Genomic DNA, 27910 nt, shown 5'->3' with positions numbered 1-27910 from the left:
TAATTTTATTGGTACATCTAATAACAAAACCATAAGACTTCAAGTGTAGTAACATAAATATGCCATCATACCTGTAATATATCTATAGTATTATTAGCAGGATTCTTTTATGTATTTTTTCAGGAAGCTAAAGGATTGTGATTTTATCGGCAATGAGTCAGTTTCCCTCTTTAAAGAAAGGTAATGCAGAACAATATCTAAGAATAAAGTATTGAAAGTGAGATATCTATCTATCTATCTATCTATCTATCTATCTATCTATCTATCTATCTATCTATCTTCCCCAAATTATGAGACACTGGGAAACTTTATTTTTTGATAGTCAACTCTTTGTTGATTCATCAACTGTTGGTGAGAATTTAATTTTTTCCCTAATTTTCAAAGACTTGTTGATTTGGAAGGACAATTTTAAAACAAAACACCTGGTCACAGAGTCACACAGGACGGCGGGGCTGCATGTGCCCTCCGCTGTCCATGACAGGGAGTGGACGACAAGGGTCAGAGGCAACACATTAAATCAACAAGCAGAGGACCAAGAAAAGTCCTGGGAGTCTCCAGTATTCCATTCAATGTGGCTGGAGCTGGTGGCACTAGACAAAGAAGAATATATCAAAAATATTATTAAAAGATGCTTAAAACAGACACCTGAATATATTCATGTCCTCAAGACTCTTCCAAACACCTGTCTAAGGGGTCTCCCAGGGTGGTAGATGGCATCTTCGCTCAGGTGGAGAGAGATGGGCTCTTCCACAGGGGAACCAAGGGAGGGCACTGGTGTTAGGGACACAGCGATGGTGCAGACCCCAAGACGAAGGGCATCTCACCTAAAGGCACCTTCCCTGCTTTCCGGGAACACTTGAGTTTCTCTCTCTCTCTCTCTCTCTCTCTCTCTCTCTCTCTCTCGACTAAGATGGACGGGCAAGAGTGTACTTACCTAATTCTCTAAGATTGAAGTGTCCAAGAATTTTGGTTTAGGCACTGACAAGCGCTCCCTTTGGAAATATCAGCATGGCCAAATCCTCCGGTTCCTCATTTCCTCTTACTAAATCATAGATATGAAAATATTACTTATAGAGTCACAGGAAGATTAAAAGAATGTATTATAGAGTCCCATGACATACAGCCTCCATATAATATTAGAACTTTGTTGCATTATCACACCTTTTATTAGCAAACCTTTTCTCATACATTAAATGATTATTGCAACAGCATGTATTTTGTTCTGTGAATGTCTCAGCACTGAATATCTTTACAAAATTGTATACTTCTCTAATGGCACTTTTAGTTATTGAATATAATAATATAAGAATCGTACAATGAGACCACCAGAGGTTATCCTTGGAGAGGTTATCCTTGACACTTTATGTTCTTTCATCCTAATTGATTATCTACATGATGTCATGAATCAGGAATATGTTGGTTACACGTGGGAAATAATGTGAAATAGATTGCAAGATGAACATAGGAAAATTGGTTTTGACTGTTGCAAATGTAATTTATTTCTAAAATAAGTTTTTCATTACAGATTCTCATTATGCCCTCAGACCATAGCTTCCTAATCAATAAACTAATTCATACCATGGGGGAATGAATAAGAATAGAGACTGAAAGGTTGGTATAAAATTATGTCTAAGGAACTGTAATAAATCTAGGTTAATATATCAATTTTAAAACTCATTTATTTCTTTATTGAAAACTTGATAACCTATTTAAGAAAAGTGTAACCCAGAGGAAAGATGAAGCCTTGATACTGTTTCTAACTAAGAATAAACCAGTAAGTCAAGACTGTCCTACATCTAATAATACAGTTAAGGTTCATGATAAGCTTGAGTCTGAGAATTGAGAAAGAGAAAATTTGAATCCATGTGTTAGCGATTTTTAGCATTTCTGATCATTAAAATAAAGCAAATCATTAAAACACATTTTAAAAATGCAAATTATGTCCTCTCTATAGCTATTTCAAGGCTAGAGATGCTTATGGGTTCTCATTGAACCAATTAATTGTGGAAAAGATTAATGCTACCAGGAGAAAATAGGATGGCTCATGACATTTTTTTCTTCTTATATTTGATATTTGAATTATGACCTCCAGTCAACCTGAAATTATATCTTATTTATGCTGTGTGATGTACAATTTTGTGACCTGAGCTGTTTCTTCAGATACTAGAGGGTAATCATAACAATTTTTCATAAATTAAAATTACGCTTCCATAAAAATAATGAGTAATGATTTCAAAAATTATAAAAATGGAAATAACTGAAACTCTGTTAAACTTACAGCACAATCAAATTTTACTTTTAAAAATAGCTCCCCTTCGATCACTGGTACCAAAATAAATAAATAAATACATAAAAATAAAAATAGCCCCTTTATACTATTTTGCGCCACATATTTTGCACAATTTTGACAACATATTATCTCTACAATTTTAGGTATTTTTCCAAATATATTGTTTCTAATATGTTATGTGCAGATTTTTTTAAAAATAGGAAATATAAGAGTATAAAAAACAAAGCAAGAAACACCTAAAATTGTATTAAACATATACTGTCACTATTGGGATGTCTTTGTAGTTCTTTAATCTTTTTATTTTTGCATTTTTACATGGTTATAATTTATAGTTTAATCATAATGAACATTGAAGAACACTTCAAAATGTCAGGTACAAGACATTGTGTGAATGTACTTTATTGACACACATAGCAAGATTTTATCAAAGGAGAATAAAAATAAAACAAAAAAAACTAATTTCTCAAGTTTCTGGACATGAAAGTGCCTTCTATGTTACTCAGTTCAACTTCTTCTGACTGGAATAAATAAGGGTCAATTTGGGGGGCAATTATTTTTGCATACTCCTAACTATGTAAATAATATATCCATTGTTATTAAATTCATAAATGGAAGAATTTAAGTGGCTGTAAACAGGATGAAAATATATTCTACTTGATTCTTGGATACACTTTCATGAACATGTTTCTGGATTTTAGAAAATTCTACATTACAAAGTAGAACTGAACTTCATAATATTTAATACAAAATCTTCAATCATTTCAAAATCAATATAATACAAAATTCTCAAGTTTTTTTGTTTTGTTTTGATTTGTTTTGTTTATTTGCGTTTAGAGTCAAAACTAAGGTAGAAGTGCAGTCATTTTTTACATGTTCTCAGCATTCAGGTTTCTCTATCTTCAAAATTATGTACTTAGAATCATTAATTTTTTTTATAAAAGAAAAAGACATATCTTTTGCCCCCAAGACCATGTTTTAATTTGGTCCTACAAAATAAATAGAGCTGTTTAAAATCACAGTTTAGGAGGATAACATTATTTTTGAAAGTTCCAAGATAACTTATGTCCATTTTTAATATGATTACAGAAATCTTAAACCAGGCTGTTTGCTTTGTCATGATCTTCGTGTTATATAAATGTTAGTATATCTATATTTTTTGGAAAAATTTTAAAAACATGAAAGAAAATAATTTTTCTACTTCTGTTGTAATTTTTTTCAGCTTTAGTTAAACTATATATGAAATTGTAGTCATTGTGTCTAGCACCAGTATCTGGTATCTACTATAAACTTAACATGTATTTGAATGAAATACTTAATAAATAAATGATATGGATTATTTTTAAAAGACTGTATTTTGTATGATTTAATAACAAGATTAGGAAAAACCAATGCTTACTTAAGAAAGAAAGGCAATTAGTTTTTTCACTAAATATATTATTTGAATATAGAAATATACTGAGATGTGCATTGTTTCTACTCAAATTTATTATTTGGTGATGCTGGATTTTAGTGTTGTATTATGACACAGAAATGTGTGGCGACACTATTGCAATGTTATAGTATTGTCTTTTAAACCATATCAGAAATTGTGCAATAAAAGCTTCCGCAAGCCTTTTGGGGAGCAAAAATCATCTTGTGAAATATCTCTTCAAACTAAAGGTATTAATATGACTACTGATTTTCCTTCATCAAAATTTAACTTGAATTCGAAGCACTTAATTTTATCTATCTCTGATAATCTTTGTATAAATTGTGAAGAAGAAATTATAGATTTGAAAGAAAACCCATGTTTAATACCTGCCTGCTTGCCTAGGGACGTACCTCACAGTGCCAGAATATTTACTGAGCAAATACAATACACTGGGTTAAAGCCTTAGTACTGGAAAAGCAAAATAAACAAAACAAAACTCAGCTCAGCTTAACTCAAGTCTATTTTTGTGATACCCACAGAGCATATTTTCTTTATATATGAGGGCATGTCACTGAAACCATCTGAACTTCAGTTTTCTTTTGGTAAGGATAGAATAATCATGGATATTGCTATGGTTTGGCTACACTTTGTTGCGCCAGGATTCATGACTTGGAAGTTGCAGTATGTTGTGGAGGCTTTGGAAACCATCAGAGGTGAGCCTTAGTGCTATGTATTTATGTTATTAGAGGCATCAAGCTCAAGAAAAATTGTGTGCAGGTTTTGTGGAGTAATTTAGTTCTCTTGGGAATGAATCACTGTTAAAGCCTGAGCTCTGAGCTCCTCTTTGTCTTCCTGACTGGCCAAGTGGCCACTCTCCCCCATGCTGGGCACACAGCCTTTATCATTACGATGCTTCCATCAGACGCAAAACAGATAGCCTTTCTTGATCTTAAACTTCTAGCTACTTAAACTAAAAAAATCTTTATAAAGTATACAGCCTTAGGTGTTTTGTTAGAGCAACAGAAAATCCACTATAGACAATACAAATATATTCCTACCTATCTCATGAGTTTGATGCAGGGTTTAGTAACAAATAGTTTATATCTGTTTGAAATAGTCACCTATTTCAGTAATATAAAATGTCATTATCACTACTGTTCCTTTCTGCCTCACTATAACAGCCTCTACTGCTATAATATTCCTTAGCACAAGTTAATATCTGTACTTTGTTACTATGTAACTTTGCTAACATAGTTCAATATTTGCTACTATGGCTCTGTTCTAGTCAAGCTCTTTTTCTGCTCAATGATAAAGAACAGAAGCTCCTAAGGAAATAATCTTGTAACTAAGGAGTTGTTAAATAAAACATAATGTTTCTTTTCTCAGATAGCTTCAACAATGAAAAACTGCACTATTTCTTCCCAATCATCATGTCACATTTCACTATTTTTATGCTCAGTGACAAGGAAAACTCCACCCTGTCGATTGTACAAATTTTCTATGTGTATTGAAGCTTAATATGAACCAGAAAATAAATCTTCTAGGCATCACTATGGACTCCAAGGAATAGTCTAGCTTCCATAATTTTCAACTTCACTATCACTTATTTCTACAAATGGACAGTACAACTTGGGACTTTAAAAAACAAACTTGAAAATGGAAAACCAAATGCATCTGCTCCTATCAATAGCTGAGGCTTTTGTGCAAAGTATAACAATAATCATATTTTGTGAAACCTTTCTGAAGTTTTGCAATGTCAGCAACATCCTTTCTATTCATCAAAAAGTATTGACTGTTGCCCTAAGGGTATGTTCAACCTTCCAGCAAGTGAAGTAGAAAACAAATTGGGCAAGCATTAAAAACAGCAAGCCAAGCAACTCAGACACACATAGTGGTGCATGTCAGATGAACATTTGACTGCAAAATTGCTTTCATGTTTTCCCTCATTTCTCTGATATGAGGTTAAGTGTTAAATACAAGCTCGTATAATTTGAGGTATACAATTTACTTTTGCAATCTTTTAATTTAATATAGACTATTAAATAAAATATAAGTGATAGGTTAGTGCCTTGGAAGGGATTAATGTATACAGCCACATTGACTTGGGTGGGTAGGATCTTGGTTTACTTTTCCCCATACCCTTACAGGGCTGTAGAATAATTTTCTTGGGGGAAGTGTGATTTTTATCTCCAAGGATTGAAGGAAGGAACCTGAGTTCATTAATATTTGGTAATTCCGTGAACACAGCCAAGAAAACATTATGGAAACACGAAGACTTGTGAAAACATTCACAAGCATATGTACGCTCAGCAAACAGCTCCAAAGTGTAATAATTCACTTGTCAGTGTCAGCATCAATTTTTAAATAAATGAGCACTTTTCTTATGTTGAAAAATGCAGCACCAATTCCTATGCAGTATATTTCTAAGGGAAAACAGTAAAATTTGTACAACTAGTATGTTATCTGTTTCCATGAACAGTGATTTGAGGAAGATAATGAAAAGTGTTCAGTCACAGGAAGAATATTTCTATAGTTTTAGGTGTATATATGAGGTACAAGAGATAAAAAAGATGCCTCAGTGGGTTCAAACAGTATCTGTCTCCAAATTGTGGGCCTCCTAAAATTTTGTACCATATCTGAATTTTAATATTAGACAGATCGTATTATATGTCTGAGGCTCCTGCTACTGGTATGCCAACTATCCACAGTGTCAACATTAATTTTTTCTCCTGCACTTCATAAGTACCTTAAAAGATTTTGATTTATGCCAGTTTTAAATACCATAATCTGCTACATAGTAAAACTAACAAGAGGCACTATCCTTACTTCAGAATTAAACTACGAAGAGATACAAAGGAATCTGTGGTCCCTGCTTGCACTCTGCTCTGCTTGTGTTAAGTTTGACAAGCTCATTTGCATTTTTTGGAATCCAAAAGCCCAAAGATTACAGAATAGGCTGAGTCATAGGCGAGAATATCTTAAACAAGCTTCTAAGAATGCTGTGCGGTAGAAAGAAATACAAATCTTCCTGATTTGGAATTTTATAACAGCTATAATCTCAGATTTCTGCAATAGGTACATACACAAAAAACCTAAAACCAAAGTAGTAGTTGTCGCCTATCTTTTATTAAAATAAACAAAGAAACAAACAGAAAAACTCTACTAGATACTCAAGTGGTATAATAAAAAGTTTTTTTGTTAACTGTTCTATATTTTAAGAACTGAGTCCAAGTAAAATAAGTCATAAAGACACCCATATTAAAAAGTAGCAAGCATTCAGGAAACTAGGAAAAGCATAGGGAAGTTGTAAGAGTTCAAAATATATGGAAAACAACTTTCTATTGAAATTGGAGTTCAGATAAATCTTCAGTAATAAGAGAATATTTCATTTAAATACTAATTTTTTAAAGAGAAAAAAATCCATGGAAATTACAATGTGAGGCAATGTGCATAGTAATTTTTTAAGTCGATATACAGAATGTGGCTGGTCTAAAGGGAAAAGAATTATGTAGAAAAAATATGTCCACACACAAACAATTTACATAGCAGGTCTTTGATAAATACAATAAATTGTGTTGCACCAGAAGTATCCTTCTTAGCTTCATGAATATCTAAGTAACTACTCTTTAAATTCCCTAACCCCAGGCAGGGATTGCAGAACTGACACACAGATTTGCATTCATTTGCATGTGACTTTGTTTTAAATTCTAATATAGGCTGTTGGGGCTACTAATTTGAGTTACGAATGAGGGTCCAACACAGCTTTCACATAGACCAGTTGTGTTTCCTAGCAGATACTTACAGACACAGAAACGACGATCTTGGTGGCAGGGAACTACAGGATTCCCTTGGAACTCTCCAGTATCCAAATAATGTTAATTTTTAAAGCTGGGCTCTAGCCTCACCCTGTGCTTTTGCTTAACAAGTACAACTCCTGGCACCATACCTCTTCCTGCAATTCAACCTAGTTATATGAAAATGTTGTGGTTCTGAAACTGCTCAAGAGTAGGTGACTTCATTGCAAGAGCAAGGACCCAAGTTCAATCCCCAGTACGGGGAAGGGAAGAGTAGGTGACTTCAAACCTGTGACAATCCTATGACTCAAGAACATTATGGGCTGGGCTGGGGATTTAGGTCAGCGGTTTGGTGGCCTGTCTTGCAAGCTCAAAAGACCCGAGTTCAATCCCTGGTATCAAAAAAAAAAAAAAAAAAAAAAAAAAAAAAAAAAGAACATTACACTTGTCTTACAGGAAAGAATGTTCCCCAAATCTGTAAAAGTGTAGGCTTCTCTTAAAACGAAACTGTCTCATTTGACTGGATGTGCTGCATTTAGAAAGTTAGTGGTTGTCAACTAATCAAAGATTTTGGATCCTATTTCCGAAAGGGTAATTACTTGTAAGTTGTGTTCAATTCTTTGTTTTTTGTTTGTTTTCTTTTTTGGTTTCCTTCTCTACCTGTCCATCCTTCAAGCATATTTAATGCCTTCTATTTCATTTAGGCTGTCTGGAGAATTGTCAGTCATTCCACTGGTAGTCAACAAGAAGTTAAAGTAGTTTAAGGGGTACACGGATGAGGAAGGGCTGTAGCTCACTGCTGTGGAACTTGTGCTTACTGCTGATCACAACCAAGTATATCCAAAACATAGAGAAGGTCGGTTTGGCAAAACTGCAATGGTTTGAAGTTAGTCTGACTATTCTCTTGGATTATGATCCCTTGCTTTGTATTTATAAAATGTGTGATTATCGATTATACACAAATAAGGCCCTAGGACAAATCAGTTTAAAATTAGACAAAGGCCACTCGACTTGGTAACTCCCCTTCTCTGAGTCACCATCTTGCAACTCCGGATGAAACCACTAGATTTTGTATTGCAACCTTGACTCACTGCACGAATGGCTAAAACTCTGTCTTGGCAATCCAGGTCTCTGTGGTGGCTACTTCACCATGTTCTGCTTCTCTCTGCATGGCTTTAGACAACATCCTTGACCTGTAAACTCCCGTACTGTCTCTCAGATCGGCCAGGCCTCTGTCTTCCATGCAGTGAAGAAGGGAGATGAAGAATCACAGTGCTGGTCCCTAGCTCCTCCTTGGTGTCCAGCTGATTGAACACACACAGCTAGAAGAGAGGCAGCAAAGGAAGACTGTTCCCTGAACCCACTTTAGCCTTTGCCATAAAGTCCTCGATTTTCTTTCTTTCTTTCTTTTCTTTTTATTTTCTTTTTGGTCTGTTTCTTTTATTTTCTTGGATACAATAGTATCACTAACTGTAAAACTACTTTCATTATTACAAAACAGAGTATTCTTTGGTTATTTCTTCTCAGCGAAAGGAAAAGTAGGGCACAGGGTATGGGAATTGAAACTGAAAAAAATTGTTTGGGCCCTTCCCTTCCTATCCAAATGTTCTTCAGGCGTCCTCAGAATGTTACCTCCTTGTGAAATGTAGAGTGAAAATAAAACTGCAGCCAATTGAAGAACTTGAAAAAGAAATGAAATATTTTTGAAGGCCCATCACCGGGAGGTTCTTGTTGCTTTCTTGCAAAGAATGTGAGTAAAGCAAGTCTACTGGGTTTAGCTTCTGTATGGTTTTTCACTCCACTAATGTTGAGGTCCAAGTTCTGAGAGGCAAGAAATCCCTGTGCCTGGAGGGTGCTCTGCTCGTGCTTCGTGCTGGGCTGGTGGAGCTTCTTGCTGTGAACTGAGAGCAAAGGCCTGTGCCTAGTGATTTAAGCTCCGGGTCACAGCACAGGCTGATTGTTACGTTGCCGCATTCACCTCCGCAGCCTCCTGCTCAAAGCCCCATGCAGCTCTTCGACCCTGAACTCCTCCGTTACACATCTTCCCACTTTCGGTTTAGGGAAACCTCTCCGCTTCCCAAACTACCCTTCCTTTTCCAGAGTAGGAGATACTTGAGGAACAAGATGAAGCGAAATGAATGGGTATTGCTAATGTCGACGTTAAAGGCAGCATTGTCCGAACTTTGAGTGTGGAAAGAAGTCAGTGGAAGAGCTTGTGGCAGGTAAGAGTTCCGGGATATGAGAGAGAGAGAGAGAGAGAGAGAGAGAGAGAGAGAGAGAGAGAGAGAGACAGACAGACAGACAGACAGACAGACAGCTTGGCCTATCTCTGATTGAGAAAGAAGGAAACAGATTTCTAGAGAATAATGTGACTCGTTTCAAAAATTTAGCCTACCAATGGGAGAATCGGGAAGCAGATGGGAGCACTCACCCCCTTAATCCTAGCACCCTTGAGCCTAGCATTGCACCATGGAACAGTTTTCAGAGTCCCACAGTCTATATCCAGCCACCTCTGAAAAAGTCCCGCCTACAAATGTAAGAGGCTTTAGTGGGGCATCTAGACACAAGCCATAACCATGCTTAAAAATTAAGACTGATGATACAATGGATATTTTATGGACATAATGGTGTTGACAAGTTACTTGGAATCTCGCACAAATTCTGCAATATTTATACAACAATATTATAATATTTACCCATGTCAGTATAACCGAGGGAAGGTTAAAGCAGTTCTTATTTTACAGTGTTATTCTTATCATGAAACATATTAATCAAAAACAACAAATTATTTTTTAACATTTTTCTCACTATGTTAGAAGAACAATCATTTCATATTTCTGGAAATCTTCTGGGAAATATTAACATCAGTTTGAAAAAGATTTTATATAGAGAAAGCAGTATTGGGAAAATGTAAAATGTTTTAGTGCTTTCAGAAAAGAGAAGCCTCGGTTCTCTGAAAAAATCAAGGATGTGACAAAACTTAATGTGAAGCACAAGAAAGTGCTCCGAGAAGACCCAGCATCTTATTGTCCTAGTCAGAATCCTTATAAGGTAAAGAAATGCCTCTTATAATACTTCAGTAAGAGCATAACTATGACCCAAGAAAAGATTTTCACTTTATTAAAGAGAAAAAAGTTCAGTTTTGCATCTGGACATTAGGCCTTTGAAAACTACTAAAACAAATTTTATAACTAAATTCAGTCAATATTAACAGCATGACCACATATAAGAATACTTTCTTGCAAACTACCTACAACTTTTAAAATCCATTTAGTTTTTAATCCCCTTCTTTTTCCTATTTCTAATTATGGAAAATCAATCATGTTACTTTAGAACAAAATGTCTTTTTTTTCTAAACAAATATTGTTCATTTCTTCTATACATCCTTGCCTTGAATACTCTACAAAGTTATATCTGTTCATCTTTATTTTTCTAATAGATTCATCACATATATAAAAAATAACTTTTAGACAATAATCTTTTTGTTAAAAAAGAAAATTAAAAGTAGATGACTATGAATCATCAATAGACTACATGCATTCTGCAACATACTAACAGGTTTTATAAATGTCATCTCACAATGTTTCCTAGGTCATATTTCCTCTTATTGTAATTTTTCATGGGACTAAAATGACATGTTTATCAAGAGGCTTAAATATTCTTAGTCTTTATGCAAAAATAAGAAACAAAAATTGTGCAAAAATAAATTTAGCAATGATTATTTCAGTAGCTCATCTTCTTAGAAATGGCCTAGACATTCTACAAATATCTATTGTTTAATTTAACTTACCATCATGTTAATGATGGAAGTCACCAAAAATATTTGGGAACTGTTTTCAGTAGAGATCCTATAACGGCAGAGGTACTAGCTCATCATCTCAAGTTATTTTCCTGTTAACTATTTTTAAAGTACATGCTTGTTCGGTAAGTACCCCAAAAGTAAAAAGCCAACAATGTGAACACTTACTTTGTTTGATATTTTTGATTATTACTTTCCTCCAGATAATTGACATCAGGCATTTTTTTATTATATCTTTACTTGTGTTTTCATCCTAAGATTTAATTTATAATTTTCATAATCTTAAATATCTAGTAGATATAATATAGCAGTACTCACCTTTTAAATTCAAGTGTAATATTACACTGAATACTAACAGAATCTATTAGCATTAACATATTAGCTTGTTTTTATTAAACCAACAGCATTAAACTAGCCTTAATGTTCCAATGACATGAACAAGTCCTATGAACTAGAAAAGCATTTGAATTAGTTTCTATATTTGGGAGTACTAGGAATATTTAGCTTAAATAAGTACTCATTTACCTCTAACCCAGTCAGAATAGGACTTTTAAAAGGATTATATACCTGTAATCCCAGCCCTCGGGAGGCTGAGGCTGGAAAATTGCTGTGAGTTCTAGACCAGCCTGGGCTACATAGTGAGTTCCAGGTCAGTCTCAACTACATAGTGGAACCCTGTCTCAAAAAACAAAAACAAAATAAATAAACAAACAAACAATTAAATAAATAAAATAAAAAGTAAAAGAGATTATATAAAGAAAGTTAATAATACTTTCAATGATTTTAAAATATCACTAAGCATAACATCTATATCTATACAGATAGATGCATACAGATTTCATAGCTTTTACTCCAAATTTTTTTTTTCTTTTCTCCGGTGATCCAACTCTTGTCCTTGTACTTGCAAGGCAGGAGCTGGAATCACGGAGCTAAATCTCAGCCCCTTTTACTCCAAAATTTTAACCATAAGTCAAGAAAGCACTCTTCTCTTTGGTTTACTTCTTTATTTTTGCTCAAATTGTTTTTGCAAAAGCTGAAATAAGGTAAAGTTCCTTCTCCAATATGAAAGGTAAAGCTTTCTGCCAATATATATTATAGCAAACTTTTAAGGATTTCTTTTATCCAGATATACAATCATTGAAAGGGTATGACTTTATGTAGATAAAATATTATTTTCAATTTCAATTGGTGCTCTTTTCTTTTTCACTCAGACATTTCTTTTGGAAGATCTTCAGTCTCTTGGAAATCAAAACAGAAGTAGGGTCCTAAAGTTTAAGGGACTAAACATCTCTTGAAAGGAAACATTCTTGTAGGAAGAGAGGAATAAAAGAAGGTGAGATTTAAATACCAAAGGATTCAAGGAAGCTGAACTATTGAAAGGATAAGTAGAGGAAACTTAGAAGGTAGGGGCTTGGAGATATTAGGGGACCCAGCTTGTAGAGTATATTCAGTTTTAAGAATCACAATCTTGGGGCTGGGGATTTAGCTCAGTGGTTCTACCACCTGCCTCACAAGCATAAGGACCCAAGTCCGATCCCTGGTACAAAAAAAAAAAAAAATCACAAACTGTCCTTACTCTGCCTCAACAGACTATTATTTTCATTATTGCCGCAGGAGTTGAACTCACCAATGGATCTACCATCAATAGGCCAGAAATGAGGTTAACGGATTTAAGAGTTTGCATTTGGTGTCCTGAGTAAGAACTCTTGAGATCCAATGATGAACTAATCCTATCCAAGTCTGAGCACTTAACTTTTAAATAAATTACTCAATGACACTTGCCACAGTTTTGCTATGGTAAGGTAGTCTTTACTCAGGCAATTTGAAGGGGTTTCTTGGGGTTCTGCAGAGGAGATAAATTGGGCTCAACTCTGAATATAAAAAGGACGAAATTATAGTAAAAAATCAGGATGTGTATCAGTGAGTAGGTGTCTAAGAGGCTCAGACAATGGATAAATGGAAGTAATTGATTCTTGCTGAAGATATACTGAAGTGATCAGCTATTACTTGGGTGATGGTAATGAGTGAGAAACTTAATCATATATTAAAGATCATCAGATATGGAGGAAGGGGTGGGGCAATTTAAAATGATTAAACTGAATTCTTGCTATAATAAGGTCCTTGTAGGACATGATCAATGATGCTAATTAGTTGGATTCTGAAGAGTTTGGCTAAAGTTTGGGTGAAGAAAATACCCTGTCAATGCAAAGAGAAATAGTAAGAGATAAAGTAAGTTTTGGAATTATAAAATATCTCAGATTCATAGCTTAGTGAACTGTATATGTCTAAGGGAAAAAAGGAATAATTGATTTTCATTCACAGTATCATTTAACAGGAATAATTTTATCTTACAATACTAAGTGACAAGTACCTGACTATCCCATTTTACTAAAATGATATGCAGCAGTATTGATTCCACTTTCACAAACTTTACTCACCAGAAGTTCCTTGATTATATCAGTAGCCCATGAATGCTGCAGGCAGGTGTTTATAGAAAAAAGGATTGCAAGGAAACATATGATATAAAAATGTGCTAAATCCATCTAAACTAACACATAGAAGTGTACAGTGATAATGAATTAAATGAGAAGTTTATTCTTCTTCCACAAAAGTATGAGTCATCTAATTCCTGAGAGTGTTACAACCAGTTGTAGGAGAGAGCCAAGGGAAAGATAAGGAACATCCTTTCTCAAATGCACTGGGACTGACTGTAGTCAGAACTTACTAGGTGAATACTGGCCAGGTTACGGAGGACGGAGAAGTAATGGATGAGGGGCTGTACATTTTAGAGGGCATATATTTTCAGATTCAGAAAAAATAAAATTTGGGTTAGTTATATTTGAATTCTTATTAATATTTCTAATGCGACTGGTTGTTTGCTACACTTTCTAGTCCTGTACATTATTCATAAAATGACTGAAAATATTGAATAAGATGTTAATAAACTTGCTTCTTGATCTGCATTCAGTAAGAATTATATATTTTTCCATTGCTTGGAAGAGCTTGTGTACATTGACATTATTTTTTTCCTTAGATATATGGAAAAATTTTTGGTAAAGCCATGTGGACATTCTCTTTTTGCTTTTCTTTTTTTTTTAACTAAAATTTATCATTTTAAGTAGAGAGGAAATTATTCTGTTTCTTTAATGAGCTTTGGTAGTTTGTGTAATTAAAATAATTTGTCCATTTTTACCTGAGTTACCAAAATTATTGGACCTTTTTTCCCCCAGAAAATACTTGAGTATCCTCTATTCTTTTAAAATTGGTAAAATCCTTAATGATGTTACTTGTCTCATTTCTGATATCAGTAACTTTATCACCTTCTCATGCCTAAGCTGACTAAAGGAATATCTATTTTATTATCTTTTCAAAGGGTTAGCATTTGTTTTCATTTTTATTTTTAGTCATTGATTTTGTCTTTCATCTGTCTTCTGCTTACTTTTTCATTATTTTGCTTTTTTACAAGCTTAGATTGTATTTCTTTTTTAATTTTTTGACATAGGAGTGCAGATATTTTATTTTTGAAATTTCTTTTCTAAATTTAGTGTGGAGTGTTTTGAATTTCTATTTAAACATTACACTGCACGTATCACACAAAAATTGTATGTCTTATGTTTCAATTTCATGCAGTTCTATATTTTTATAATATGTATTTTGAAAACCTCTTGTACCCATGGAATATCTAGCAGTGTGTTATTTACTTTCCAAATATTTGGCTGTTTTCCACACCTTCCTAGCAAGCTTGTCTTGTCATAGGTGAACATACTAGCCAAGTGTATAGTTTCAGGGCTTTCAAATTTATTGACAATTATCTTATTCCCCAAACTATGTTCTTAGTAAGCAGCTGAAAAGAATGTATATTTTGCTGTTGATGGGTCGAATGTTCCATAAGTGCCAATTAGATTGACTTGATAATGTTGCCAGTTGTTCACTGCTTTTTTGTGTATATCTTCAGTCAGCATCATTTTATATTTATCTATCTCTCCTTTTACTAATATCTATTTTTGCTTCATTTGTTCTGAAAACATATTTGGTACATGCTTCATTATAGGATGTTTATGCTTTTATGATAAATTTATGTCTTCATCAATTAATAAATGTTTAGGGCCGGGGATTTAGCTCAGCAGTTCGGTGGCCTGCCTTGCAAGTGCAGGGACCTGAGTTCAATACCTGGTACACCCCTCAAAAAAAATAAATGTTTACTTTGGATATTATAAATCTAACATTTTGATTAATGCTTGCATAAATTATCTTTTCTCTTCTTTTATTATTAATTCATCTTTTATTTGGCTATTTAAAGTCTATTATTTCAAAAATAAAATATCTGCATTTTCATATCAAGAAATTTAAAAAGAGGTGCAAATTAAGATTAAAAAATAGCAAAATAAAGAAAAAGTAAGCAGAAAATAGAAGAGAAAATCAATGACTAAGATAAGAAAAATGGAAACAAATACTAATTATTTGAAAAGATGATAAAATAGATACTCCTTTAGTCTGATTAAGCATAAGAAGGTGACACGTTAATGTGGGCTTCTCGTTGATAGTTATTTATCTATTTTTGCCTATGAAACCATTTTATCAGTGTGAATTTCTTGTAGATAGTTATCTCTTGCTGCCTATGAAGCTACTGTTGTTGCCTATGAAGTAAAAATTAGCCACACTTATTATCTCACATATTTTGTGGGTCAGGAATGAGGGAGAATTATAGTAGGATTGTTCTTTTTCTCTTTGCTTGAAACTATTGCTATATTTTAGATAGTTCATCTTTTTTCCTGTTATTCCTCATTCATGTTTAATGATAAAAATAAAGAATATTTTATATATTTTATAAAAGTATCAAATCAAATATATTTAATTTTAAGATACATCTTTGTCTCATAAATTTTATTTTTATCTTTATATATTGCCATTTTCCTTATAATTTTCATATTTACCTCTATGTTGAGCCTAGATACATAATGGTAGGAATATAGTATCATTTTCTTTTAATTCTATCATCAGTGTTATTTCTTGATTTTTTTTCATGTTTGCTTTTTGTTTCTCATTGAGTTTATGGATACATTTTAGGTATACAGTACAGTTACATTCATCCTTGGGGTCCTGTACCTCTACATGGCAGGTCTTGGTTCTCATTTTTCCCCTTAGCCCTGCCCTCCCTTCACCCCCTCCTCCTTCCCTATTTACAAATACCTTTTTTCCATTTTTTCATTTTCTCATATTTTTTCTTTCCTCTTATTTCCTTTCCCCTACCCTTCCCACTTCCCCTACACTTTTAGCCCTTTTCTTCCTATTTCACATTGCCAATTATATCATTAGGATCTTATGTATGATTATAGAAAACACCAGAGAATAGTTTTGTCCTAATTATGGACATGCCTGGTAACTTTAATTGGTTGAGTTTTAAATATTAAGTATAAATATTCTGTCAGTTAAAATTTTTTTAAAGAAAGCTATGCAGAAAAAAATGAGTCTTGTCTGTTGATCTCTCCAGACATGTTTATATGTTTAAAACCAATGGTCAATAATCTGAATCAATATGTGCTTTGAGTATATCACAATAGAGTGAAATGGAATAAAATATTCTCTTTCCACTAATTTTTCTGAATTTCATTTTTTTTTCTTGCAGACCATGAATTCTCCATAACAGACAAACTATGAGTTAATAGATCAAGCAAAGCAATATGGTTATGCCAGCCCAGGACTTATAGTTATAGAGCAAGAGTCACTGGGAAAATAAACAAAACAATTTTAACTCAGATATTCTTAACTATTTTATGCCTAACCCAAAGCCATAACCTCTTTTGTTACTTGTCTTTATTCAGATTAACCATGAAATATTTTCAGTATCATCTATTCTGAGATTAATATTCAGCCTATATTTCTCTTATTTTCATTACAGTATAACATGTGAGATGGAAGTTTACTTTATTGTTATATCTCACTGTAAATGTTAACATACCTGTTTTGCTCTTGTTTGTTCTATTTCTCATAAATACTCAATTTTATATTATTATTTCCAAATTTAATGACTTCATCAATAACTCTAAGGCTTGTCTCACTTTTTGAATTCCCCTTATCAGTCTAGACCACTACATCACCCTTATGTTAATGTGTCTGACATAATACGTATGTGCTATATCATACACTGTGTATCATTTATACAATCATCCAAAGTGCTGGTGTCATGTAAGAAACTGGAAGTAGAGTTTTAGTTTGATTATTTAAAGGCTGAGATTCTATAAAAGCTTGATATTTTTACATATGCGATAAATAAATATTCTATCCAAAATTAACTGTCAGTTTTCTGTTCTTTAACAGCAGAGAATGATTAAATTTTATCAAATGAAAGATTTTTTTCAAATACGGAATAAAATGAGATGCTTGCGAAAACGGTCCACAGTGTCATTCTTAGGAGTTCTTGTAATTTTCCTCCTGTTTCTGAATTTGTACATTGAAGACAGTTATGTTCTGGTAAGTTCTGGAGGTGGATTATTTTCTGCTTTGAAATAAGGATTAAATCAGCCTAGAATCTGGCAGGTTGTAAACTAACTTGAAGTCTTGGCTATCATAATATGATATAATGTTCATTTGTTTTTCTCTATCTGAATTGAAGCTAAGGTATATGTTCTAAATTTATATTATTATACTATTAAAGCATTTCAGAAAATCACAACCTTTATGCTAACAGGAACTAAAATATATTTCATACAAGCCAGAGTGGTAAAATTTTCAAGAATATCTTAGCAAGAGAGAACATTTCCCAAAAATTCTTTATTTTATTAAGCATAACTTAAAAACTACCTATTATTTACCATATATTACGATATCTCTTAACAATCACATTATCTTCCTTGGTACTGATTCTCTCAGAAGATCCTCTGTAAATCTCTTATGATTTTTAGCTCCGTGTTTTAATAGAGAAATTTTTGCAGAATCTAGATCATCACATTGCCTAGGTATATTTGCTTTAAATAGAGATCCCTCATTTCAATTTTCATGATCAATTCACAAGAGTTGAAATAACCATATATTGACAAAATTTGGCTGGGCATGATTTGGACCAAAATAACAAACAAAAGATGCTTACTAACAATACACATTTTACAGCATTTTAAACTTGAACTTCAGGTTTATGATGAGATATAAAGTTAATAGAACAAGACCCCATGATAAAGTTACCTTTTCTCAATAAAATTTAACATAATAAATTAATTAGGGAATCTCATAATAATAATTCAGTTATTTGAGAAAAATGTACCTCTTGTACCTGTCTCCTGGAAGACATAAAAGAAAATTTTTAAAGCAAGCAAATGCTATCCATTGTGTGACTCCTGTGTTGAGTGATTCAACACATTTATGAGATAGTTTCAACTACAATTGTAATGTTGCATTAACGACACCCAAACCATTGTACTTAGTAACATCCTTATGTCTTTTTGTACAGAACTCTTTTAAATTCACTGTAAAATGTGTAAGAAACCATGAAGCAGCTCTTCATAGGAAAATAAAAGGTTATTGCTCCATTTTGTTAATTTTTAAAAAGTCATGTCTAAATACTGATCGTATTTACCTAGTGTAAAACAAATGTGTTGTAAGGAATTCTACTGAAGAATACTTTCTCACTGAAATTCCCCATTCAATAGTAGGTAGTTACCTAATTCAAATGGCAAGCCACGCTCAGTAAAAAGGAAAGATTATTAGTTAGGCTTAAAAAAAACTATTATTTAAAAATACTTGCATTAAGTTGGAAAAAGTGAGTTAAACTAGTTAACTATAAGCACCTCTTTCTTACTTTGAATCCATTGATAGTATTTTTGTTACTTAAATTTTCATTATTTTCTAGGGGATTTGTATTAAATTTCACTATCATCTAAATTTTATGCCAAGGTTTAATGTGTATAAAGATTTGAAATATTCAATATTATATTTCATCCAAAGTTATTCTTCTAAAATATTTAATATGTCCCCTTAATAGAATATAATGTGAAGTTTTAAACGTTTTCCCTCTTACCTTTCATCTGTTTTTACAAGCTTTTCTGACTTTAATTTCCATCTCCACCCCAAAAAAAGCCACAATGTACACAGTTTTGCAAGCATTAATTTTAGTAGATTTGCCTTTTATTACTTGGAGGTAATATTTACAATTCAAAGAAATCGGATCAACAGTGAGAGGTAGTAAAGTCTCTGGATTTAGGTCATATTCTATTCTGTTGTTTTTGCTAGAAAATCCATTTGTGGCGTGAAATCCTAGGGGATTATTGGTTTAGTGCATTTGCTTATGTATTAGAGATGGATGTGGCTTTCAGTGGGAAGGAAGCTGAGCCTAGCAGAAGAGCCAGACACCATTATCAGGCAAACTAAGTGGAGGAAACACCTCACGCCCAATCAACTTAGCCTCTTGGCTGTGAGTTCCCTCAAAGTAACCACTAGGGTATATATTTAGTCTGTAGCTAGTCCATTGAATTGCATTTCCATCCAGAAAATGATTGCCATAAAGCTCGTCTTATTACTGAGAAACACACTATAGTGTAGTAGCTACAAAAAAGAAGGTACCCAGGGAGAGCGTAGCTGTTCAGTTGGATGCCTCAGAAAGCAGCCAATGAAGCTGACATGGGTGAAAGTTGCATTATTTAGTTATGCTGAAAAGTGTAAAGAAGCTTGTTCTTGAGAATTTAATAAAGTTCTTTCATATCAGTTACATTTGATTTTATATTCTGTTAATGTCCTTCAATCGGTTATGAATGTATTCAATCTTATCGCAGAAGAGGCCTAAATTTTTACATGTTCAGGATAGAAATCTTAAAGAGATATTCAATATCCTTTAGAGAGTAACTATGAATAGGAATAGAATGGTAAAATGAATTCTTTATCATCAGGACTACTATGATTTTTACAGAAATTTCTTCTAGATTCGATTAATTATCTTAACTATTGCATTACTATTAAAGGAGCCCAATAAAACTGGAGTCTCCTTACTTTCTGGCAATTCTAAATTTGTTTGTTATAAGACTTCTATGATTTTTATAGGTTTGCTGGTAGAAACAGATGAAAATGCTTATATACAAAGAAAGTGGATATCCAATTATTCAGTAAGGTTTAATTTCAGTTATTTTGAAAGTCTGCAGCTCATGCAGATGTTAAATACAGTATAAACCTTACAAAATACTAGAACATTTTTCTTTTTCTAAATTATTAGGGAAACATAAAATATAGGAATACATAAGCAAAAATATAGTTTCACAAGAAGAATTGGGTATATGAAGTAATATTCAGAATGAATCTTCATTTAATAAGAACCATACTGAAATTTTATAAATGTCCAGTTATACTCTTTTATTTTCAGTTTTTATTCTAAGAATATTTCAGCCTGACTGTGGATTTAAAGTTTGACTTAATCGTCTTTTTGAAAGTACTGAATATTCCAATGAAGGTAAAATGTGTAAGATATATCCAATCTTTTAGAACAGAGGTTTGACCATAACACATAATATCAAGACCAGTGTTTAATGCTTTTACATTTTCTTTGGTCTTAATGACTGGCATTACATCCTATAATGAGTAGTAAGAAATAGATAGACACAATAACAGATAGAAAAGTGCACACCTTACCAAAAAGCCTCCCCAATAAATTATTCCTAATTATAGACCCCAAATAGTAATAACCCATATATATAAGCCAAACATATCATTTGCTAATAATCTATAACAAATAAGGTCATGAACGCATAGTGATTAGATAATCAAATCCAACCATTGAGATTATATAAAAATGTTTAAAAATGCAAGCAATTAATGCCTAACAAGATATGTTTTTTCTTAAATTTAAGCCTTCTTAAAGATGAGATGGCATGAAAAATCCACTATCATATGGATTAAAAAATATTAAATCTAATATGAGCAGACTTTGCCTCCAATGGAAGCAGACATAAAAGCACAAGTGCACCTACACCCACGCACCCAATAAAGGCTGAGCACATATCCTCAACTTGATATAAATGTATCTTCTTGGAAGTTACTGGAAGATATTTGACCAAAAAAAAAAAAAATGCTGCCATGTAACAAGGACAGCAGCTGTCCATTCACAACAATTTTCAATTACAGTCAGCATATACGTGTTTTATTCATTAATTAAATTCTTAATTTAAGGTGTTTCCCAAGATCCAATGATCATTTTCACTGCTGCAACTTCGTAATGATTTCTAAAGTTTCACATTCAAAATAATAGTGTATGCTCTTTTATTTGACAGTGCTTGAGGAAGAGTGAAAGGATTGCTATGATTGGAAAATGGGGAATTTGGTGAGAACTAGCCTCAAGTGAAACTCTAACATCAAGCTTAAGATCCTTAGCTATAGCAAAAATTTTGAATGTTAACCTCAACACTATTAAAATTTGTATACAAAACTTTATTTTTGAAGAAAATTACAAGATTTGTATATACTGTAGAAAAGCAAATAAACTACAATATAAAGAATGGAATAAAAGGAATGTAAAAACTACATGAATTAATAAAGAATTAAATGAGAAAGGAAAGAAAAACAGGAGCTGGACTCCTGAAGAACAGGGTTACCTGGATGGAAAAGAAAAAGAAAAAAGAAAGTGATGGATCTGAAATTGACTAAAATACATTAAATTAATTTACTAACTTTCCAAAATAAATCCTGTCATATGTAATATTAATGTAATATTAACATGTATGAATAGATCTTTTAAAAAAGAATGGAATAAAGGAAAAAGGAACTTAGCACAGGGGCTCCAGTAGAAAATCAAGGGAGTGGTGGTAATCTTCAAATTATGGGAAAAGTAATGGAGATTTATATATTGCTCTTGATTATCTGAACTATATCTTCATTATATAAGAAGAAGCATTATTCATGAACATCTACTGTTTATTTGTTTTCTCTGCTTCTTTCTTCATATTTAGGAGGGTGACAAACAACTAATAAGGGAAACATCCACGCATCAACTAAATTCTGAACGCTATGTTCATACTTTCAAGGATTTATCTAATTTTTCGGGAGCCATAAATGTCACTTATCGCTACCTGGCTGCCACAACTTTACAAAGAAAGCGTGAGTATCTTCACCTCTTAAAGAAAGCATGCATGGGAACACTGTATGACAATATTGATAATTAATTTCTTTCATACGGCAGTAAAAATTAAGATTCATTAATGTGATATGTAAATTAAGAAGACCTTCAGTGTTTCTTCACAGATTACAAATACACACTATTCAAATTCCATTAATAAAGACAACATTTAAGTGTCTAATTTATATTGGACATTGATCAATTTTCTGCAGGACAGTAAAGGAGACAAGAAAAATCAATTTACTTCAAAAAGTTTAAAAGTTAACTGTCAAAAATAACTATTTCTGTATTGTTATCTTCTCAACTTTTCATGATTTGATTTTATGACTTGCCACCAGTGTTAAATTAGTGGTGCTAAGTGTATTACTTTTTGCAAGTGCTGTAATAATTACTGCAAAGTAGGTGGCTAACAACAAAAATAAAACAATATATTTTCTCATGGTTCTGGATGCCAGGACCTGCCATAATACTGGCAGTTCTGTATTCCCTCAGAATGTTCTAAACTAGAATCATAACCCTAAAATGCAAATTGAGGCTAATGGGTATGGAACAGTTTATTTAAAGCTGATATGAGGATGATCACCTGTGTGGGGAGAGACAATTTATATTTTCTAAAACTAGCAATCCCTGAAGTGGTTGGAGAGCTTGGAATTTTTAAACATAAAAGAGAACAAAGATGAAAGTTACATCGAGTCAATTGTTGCAAGTGTATTAGTTGACAAAAATTACATAGGACACTGGTTGGCAGTCAATCAATTATGGCATATATTTGAAGCAATCATTGCAGTAAGCATAAAAAAGTTTTTTCAATTGTTTGTTTTGGTACTGGGGATTGAACTCAGGACCTTGCGCCTGGGAGGCAGGCAGCAGAACCACTGAGCTAAATCCCCAGCAAAAAGATTTTTAATGGAGGTGTTATCTTTATGGTGTCAGAGAGTCTCTCTGAAACTTGCTTTGTTGGGCCAGAAGGACCTAAGAGACTGTGGCTTCATGCCCCAAATTGCCCCGGCTAAGAAAATTGTGTGATTACATTTCAATTTGTGTATGTGCTCGGGTTCGTGTGTGTGATTTTTAGTTCTTTCTCAGACCCCTACTCATCTGTCTTCTGGTATCCCCATGACATTCTTTGGCTGGTGGCAGCATGAATTCAATACCTGTCTCTATCATCAAAGCCCTTCTTCCCTTTGTCCCTTTGTGTTTTCTCTTCTATTAAGGCCATAATAATTGGATTTAGAGCTCAGTCCTAAATCTAAATATTTCTTGTGCAGACTTTTAACTAATTACATCTGCAAATACTATGCTTCATAAAAGGTCAAATTCTTAGTTTCCAGACAGACGTGACTATTCAATACAGTACATTCATTTTTTAAAAATTAAGCCGAGAAGTTAACAAACTGCAATTCATGAATCCGTAGACATTATATAGCTATTATTAGAGACATTGTAGCTATAGGTAGCAATATCCTATGAATCACGGAGAATGTAGAATTACCATATTTAACTGTAAAACATCAAACATTGAAATATGCAAGTTAATTTAGATGTTTGTGTGAAAAATACAAATCTTTCATTAAATTAGGTTCTACTCAAGATGATTGTAAACTGCATGTACTACAAACATGTACTAATAAAAATGAGTAAACAAATAAATTGGATTCAGTGATACCATAAAGTTTTTAATAAATTATGTGTAAACATGAAAACTGAGCTTTCCTTTTAAGAAGTATTTATGCCAGCCAGTCGCGATCACCAAGTTGAGGAAATTCAGAAATTGATGTGGGTTTCTTTAGAGATTTATTCCTTTTATTCTACTTCACATGTTTAACGTTCCAGGCTTTGTTTCACTTGTGTAAGGTGGCCACAATCTTTTTTTAAAATTAAGTTTATTGGCACATTTTAGGTATACAGTACAGTTACATTCATCATTGGGATCTTGTTCCTTTACATGGCAGGTCTTGCTTCTCATTTTTTCCTCTTGTCCCTGCCCTCCCATCACCCCCTCCTCCCTTCCCCATTTACAAACCCTTTATTTCCATTTTTTCATTTTCTCATATTTTTTCCTTTTCCCTTATTCCCTTTCCCCGACCCTTCCCACTTTCCCTACAACTTTAGCCCTTTTCTTCCTATTTCATATTGTCCATTATCTCATTAGGATCTTATGTACTATTACAGTTTTTCACACCAGAGGAACTATTCTGTATTTACACATGTGTGACTTATTTACTTAGGAGTGTATCCTCAATACGTATCCATTTTCTTATGAATGAATCTAATTTCTTATTCTTTATGGCTGAGTAGTATTCCATTTTATAGAAAAACCACATCTAACCCACTTTTACAATCCCTTTGTGTAAACATTACCGATTCCCCTTCATGCTAAATTCACTAACTTCGGTTGGCACAAATGCCGTTCACCTGTAATAAAGAGATCATGTCACACAGAGGATGAGAGTGGATACTTTGAATCTGGGCACCACACTAAGTTGAGAACAAGTCGCACACTTTGCCTCATCACTTTAGAACTTGTTTTCCTCATCTGTAAAGCAGAATGACGATAACTACCCCCAAAGATTATTATGAATATTTGAGATGTGTGTAACAGATAATATTGCATATTATTCTGCCTGTGGTGTACAAAGTCATTCATGGGTCTTAGCCATTATTGAATATAAATGAGATATGATGGCTTATATGTTTGTGATGGTTGCAAATAAAATACTTGAATTTTTAACAGAAGTCAGAGTTACAAAACATGTAAATCTCAATTTAGACTAGTAAGAAAATTTTTTTCTTAGAAAAAGCTTTTTCGGTATTGTTTAAATGAAATCATGTAGGTGTCTATATTAAATCAATCTATCTATCTATCTATATATATATATCTATATATATATATATAGATATATATATATATAAACATTTTTTCACTTTCCAAATGGTGTTTTATAATTTTTATTCAATTCTGATTCATGTGAGAATGAGCTTTATAATGTATTTTTTTCAACAGAAAGATGTGAAACATTCTTCAGAGGTGAACTATCTCCTCAGTTTTATTTTACTCTAAAAAATCCAGTTTGTTAGTTTAGATTTTATATATCTGAATGAAACTTTTCCCAGATAAAATTACTATAAAATCTGTTTAAATTCTTTGAAGTAATATTTATGTTTTAGGAGAACATATAGTACATTTGGGCAATGAGAAGTTTTTCATATTAATCTTATGATTTTTTTTTAGTTTATATGAAAGATAAATTTCAAACTAAAATTTTAAAAGTCCGATTATGAATTCTTCTGTTACAAGATAAAGACAGTAATCAGAAAAAAATTAAAAATATGTGTTCTTTGAGAAATTTAAATGTAATTAAAAGAAGAAATTATTGCCGGGTGTGGTGGCACACACTTGTAATCCCAGCACTCAGGAGGCTGAGGAAGGCGGATCGCCATGAGTTCAAGACCAGCCTGGGCTACATAGTGAGTTCCAGGTCAGTCTCAACTACATAGTGAGACCCTGCCTCAAACACCCCCCCCAAAAAAAAACCTCAAAACTTAATAATAACGATAAAAAGAAAAGAAAAGAAGAAATTATTAATTTTTATTTTTCATCATTTGAAAATGGTTTGTAAACCTGAAGTTGAAATTCCTTCTTCCTTTGTAGAGTTTTTAAAAGTAACTTCTGCTATCGAACACCAATTGCTTTTCTCCGTTGGGTATGTAGGAAAACACTGAGCTGCAGAATACTCTGAACAATTTTTTTTTTTTTTTGCATCACAGCTAGGGGACCCATACATGATGCTTATCATGCAATTATTTTTAATAGAAAATATCCATTATGAGACGGGTGTGGTGGCGCATGCCTGTAATCCCAGCACTCGGGAAGCTGAGGCAGGAGGATCGCTATGAGCCCTATCTCAAAAAAAAAAAAAAAAAAAAGAAAGAAAGAAAAAAAAGAAAGAAAATATCAATTATGTATAAACTACAACAACCTTTATATTGAGCTTAGTACTGTATTCATAAAATGTTCTAGACATAATCATTCACTACACTTACTTAATCTAATAGCAGACCCATAGGAAAATAATCTCACATTTAATTTGTTTTCCTTCTGAATTTTTGTTTAGGATATCTTACTATTGGACTTTCATCAGTGAAGCGAAGGAAAGGAAACTATTTGCTTGAGACAATCAAATCAATTTTTGAGCAATCCAGCTATGAAGAACTGAAGGAAATTTCAGTAGTGGTTCATCTAGCAGACTTTAATTCATCCTGGCGTGATATCATGGTGCAGGATATTACACAGAAGTTTGCCCATCATATTATTGCAGGAAGATTAATGGTGATACATGCTCCCGAGGAATATTACCCAATCTTGGATGGTCTTAAAAGAAATTACAATGATCCAGAAGATAGAGTCAAATTTCGTTCCAAGCAAAATGTAGACTATGCTTTTCTGCTTAATTTTTGTGCCAATACTTCAGACTATTATGTGATGCTTGAAGACGATGTCCGATGTTCCAAAAATTTCTTAACTGCCATCAAGAAGGTCATTGCATCTTTAGAAGGAACTTACTGGGTAACTCTTGAGTTCTCTAAACTTGGCTACATTGGTAAACTCTATCATTCTCATGATCTCCCACGACTGGCACATTTTTTATTGATGTTCTATCAAGAAATGCCTTGTGATTGGCTATTGACTCATTTCCGAGGTCTGTTGGCTCAGAAAAACGTGATCCGATTTAAACCATCTCTCTTCCAGCACATGGGTTATTACTCCTCATATAAAGGAACTGAGAATAAGCTAAAGGATGATGATTTTGAAGAGGAGTCATTTGACATCCCTGATAACCCCCCTGCAAGTCTGTACACCAATATGAACGTGTTTGAAAATTATGAAGCAAGCAAGGCTTATAGCAGTGTTGATGAGTACTTTTGGGGGAAACCACCTTCAAAAGGAGATGTCTTTCTTATTGTCTTTGAAAACCCAATTATAATAAAAAAAATTAAAGTGAATACTGGAACAGAAGATCGGCAAAATGATATTTTGCATCATGGAATCCTAGATGTTGGGAAAAGAATTATTCTTAGTAAACAAATAAGACAATGCGATACTTACTTAAGACTAGGGGAATTCAAAAATGGAAACTTTGAAATGTCAGATGTTAATCAAAAAATTCCATTTGATGTATATTGTATGAGGATATGTGTGACCAAAACACAAAAGGAATGGCTGATTATTAGAAGTATTAGCATTTGGACCTCTTAGCCAATTAAATCAGAATATTAAATTCCTGAAGCAGGTCTTCCTGTTTCTTTCTTTTTTGTTTTTGTTTTTGTTTTGTAGCTATTTTCCTTTTTTGTTACTTTTGTCTTCTAGAGGGAAAACAATGGATACAATATGTTGAAAGAAAAGTTATTCATCTTGGCAGTTTTGATTTTCACATTGTCCAATTTTGCTCTAACACACTTCTGTTCATTTTCATTTCTGAAGCTGAATATCATTCCATGGTTAATGCTGCTTTCATTTTATATTTTT

At 33.0% G+C, this 27910-nt stretch overlaps 1 protein-coding gene and 1 long non-coding RNA gene across 7 annotated transcripts in view; one reads left to right on the top strand and one right to left on the bottom strand.

The window, feature by feature from the left end:
• Mgat4c (MGAT4 family member C) overlaps positions 1-27656 on the top strand; it is a 302515-nt gene extending 274859 nt beyond the window's left edge. The window contains exons 1-6 of one of the 6 annotated variants that reach the window (XM_010610318.2): positions 9648-9717; positions 10420-10546; positions 12506-12627; positions 17613-17765; positions 22217-22364; positions 26499-27656. In XM_010610318.2, coding sequence (XP_010608620.1) covers positions 17619-17765; positions 22217-22364; positions 26499-27640 — 1437 coding nt within the window. In that variant the 5' untranslated portion in view covers positions 9648-9717; positions 10420-10546; positions 12506-12627; positions 17613-17618 and the 3' untranslated portion in view covers positions 27641-27656. Of the gene's footprint in view, positions 1-4351; positions 4415-9498; positions 9718-10419; positions 10547-12505; positions 12628-17612; positions 17766-22216; positions 22365-26498 lie in introns of those variants that run through there. The other 5 variants (XM_010610310.2, XM_033763826.1, XM_010610303.2 and 2 more) reach the window with 5 other exon arrangements.
• On the bottom strand, positions 358-7581 carry LOC104852541. The gene is made up of 3 exons (XR_777519.2): positions 7504-7581; positions 935-1042; positions 358-590 (listed from the first exon to the last, which is right to left on the bottom strand). It is a non-coding gene; the product is annotated as an uncharacterized LOC104852541 (long non-coding RNA).
• Positions 27657-27910: the final 254 nt, after the last annotated feature.

The sequence above is a fragment of the Fukomys damarensis genome, unplaced genomic scaffold, assembly GCF_012274545.1.
Source record: "Fukomys damarensis isolate Sample0158 unplaced genomic scaffold, DMR_v1.0_HiC HiC_scaffold_15, whole genome shotgun sequence".
NCBI classification, from domain to species: domain Eukaryota; kingdom Metazoa; phylum Chordata; class Mammalia; order Rodentia; family Bathyergidae; genus Fukomys; species Fukomys damarensis.
This window is presented reverse-complemented; position numbering and strand designations above follow the sequence as displayed.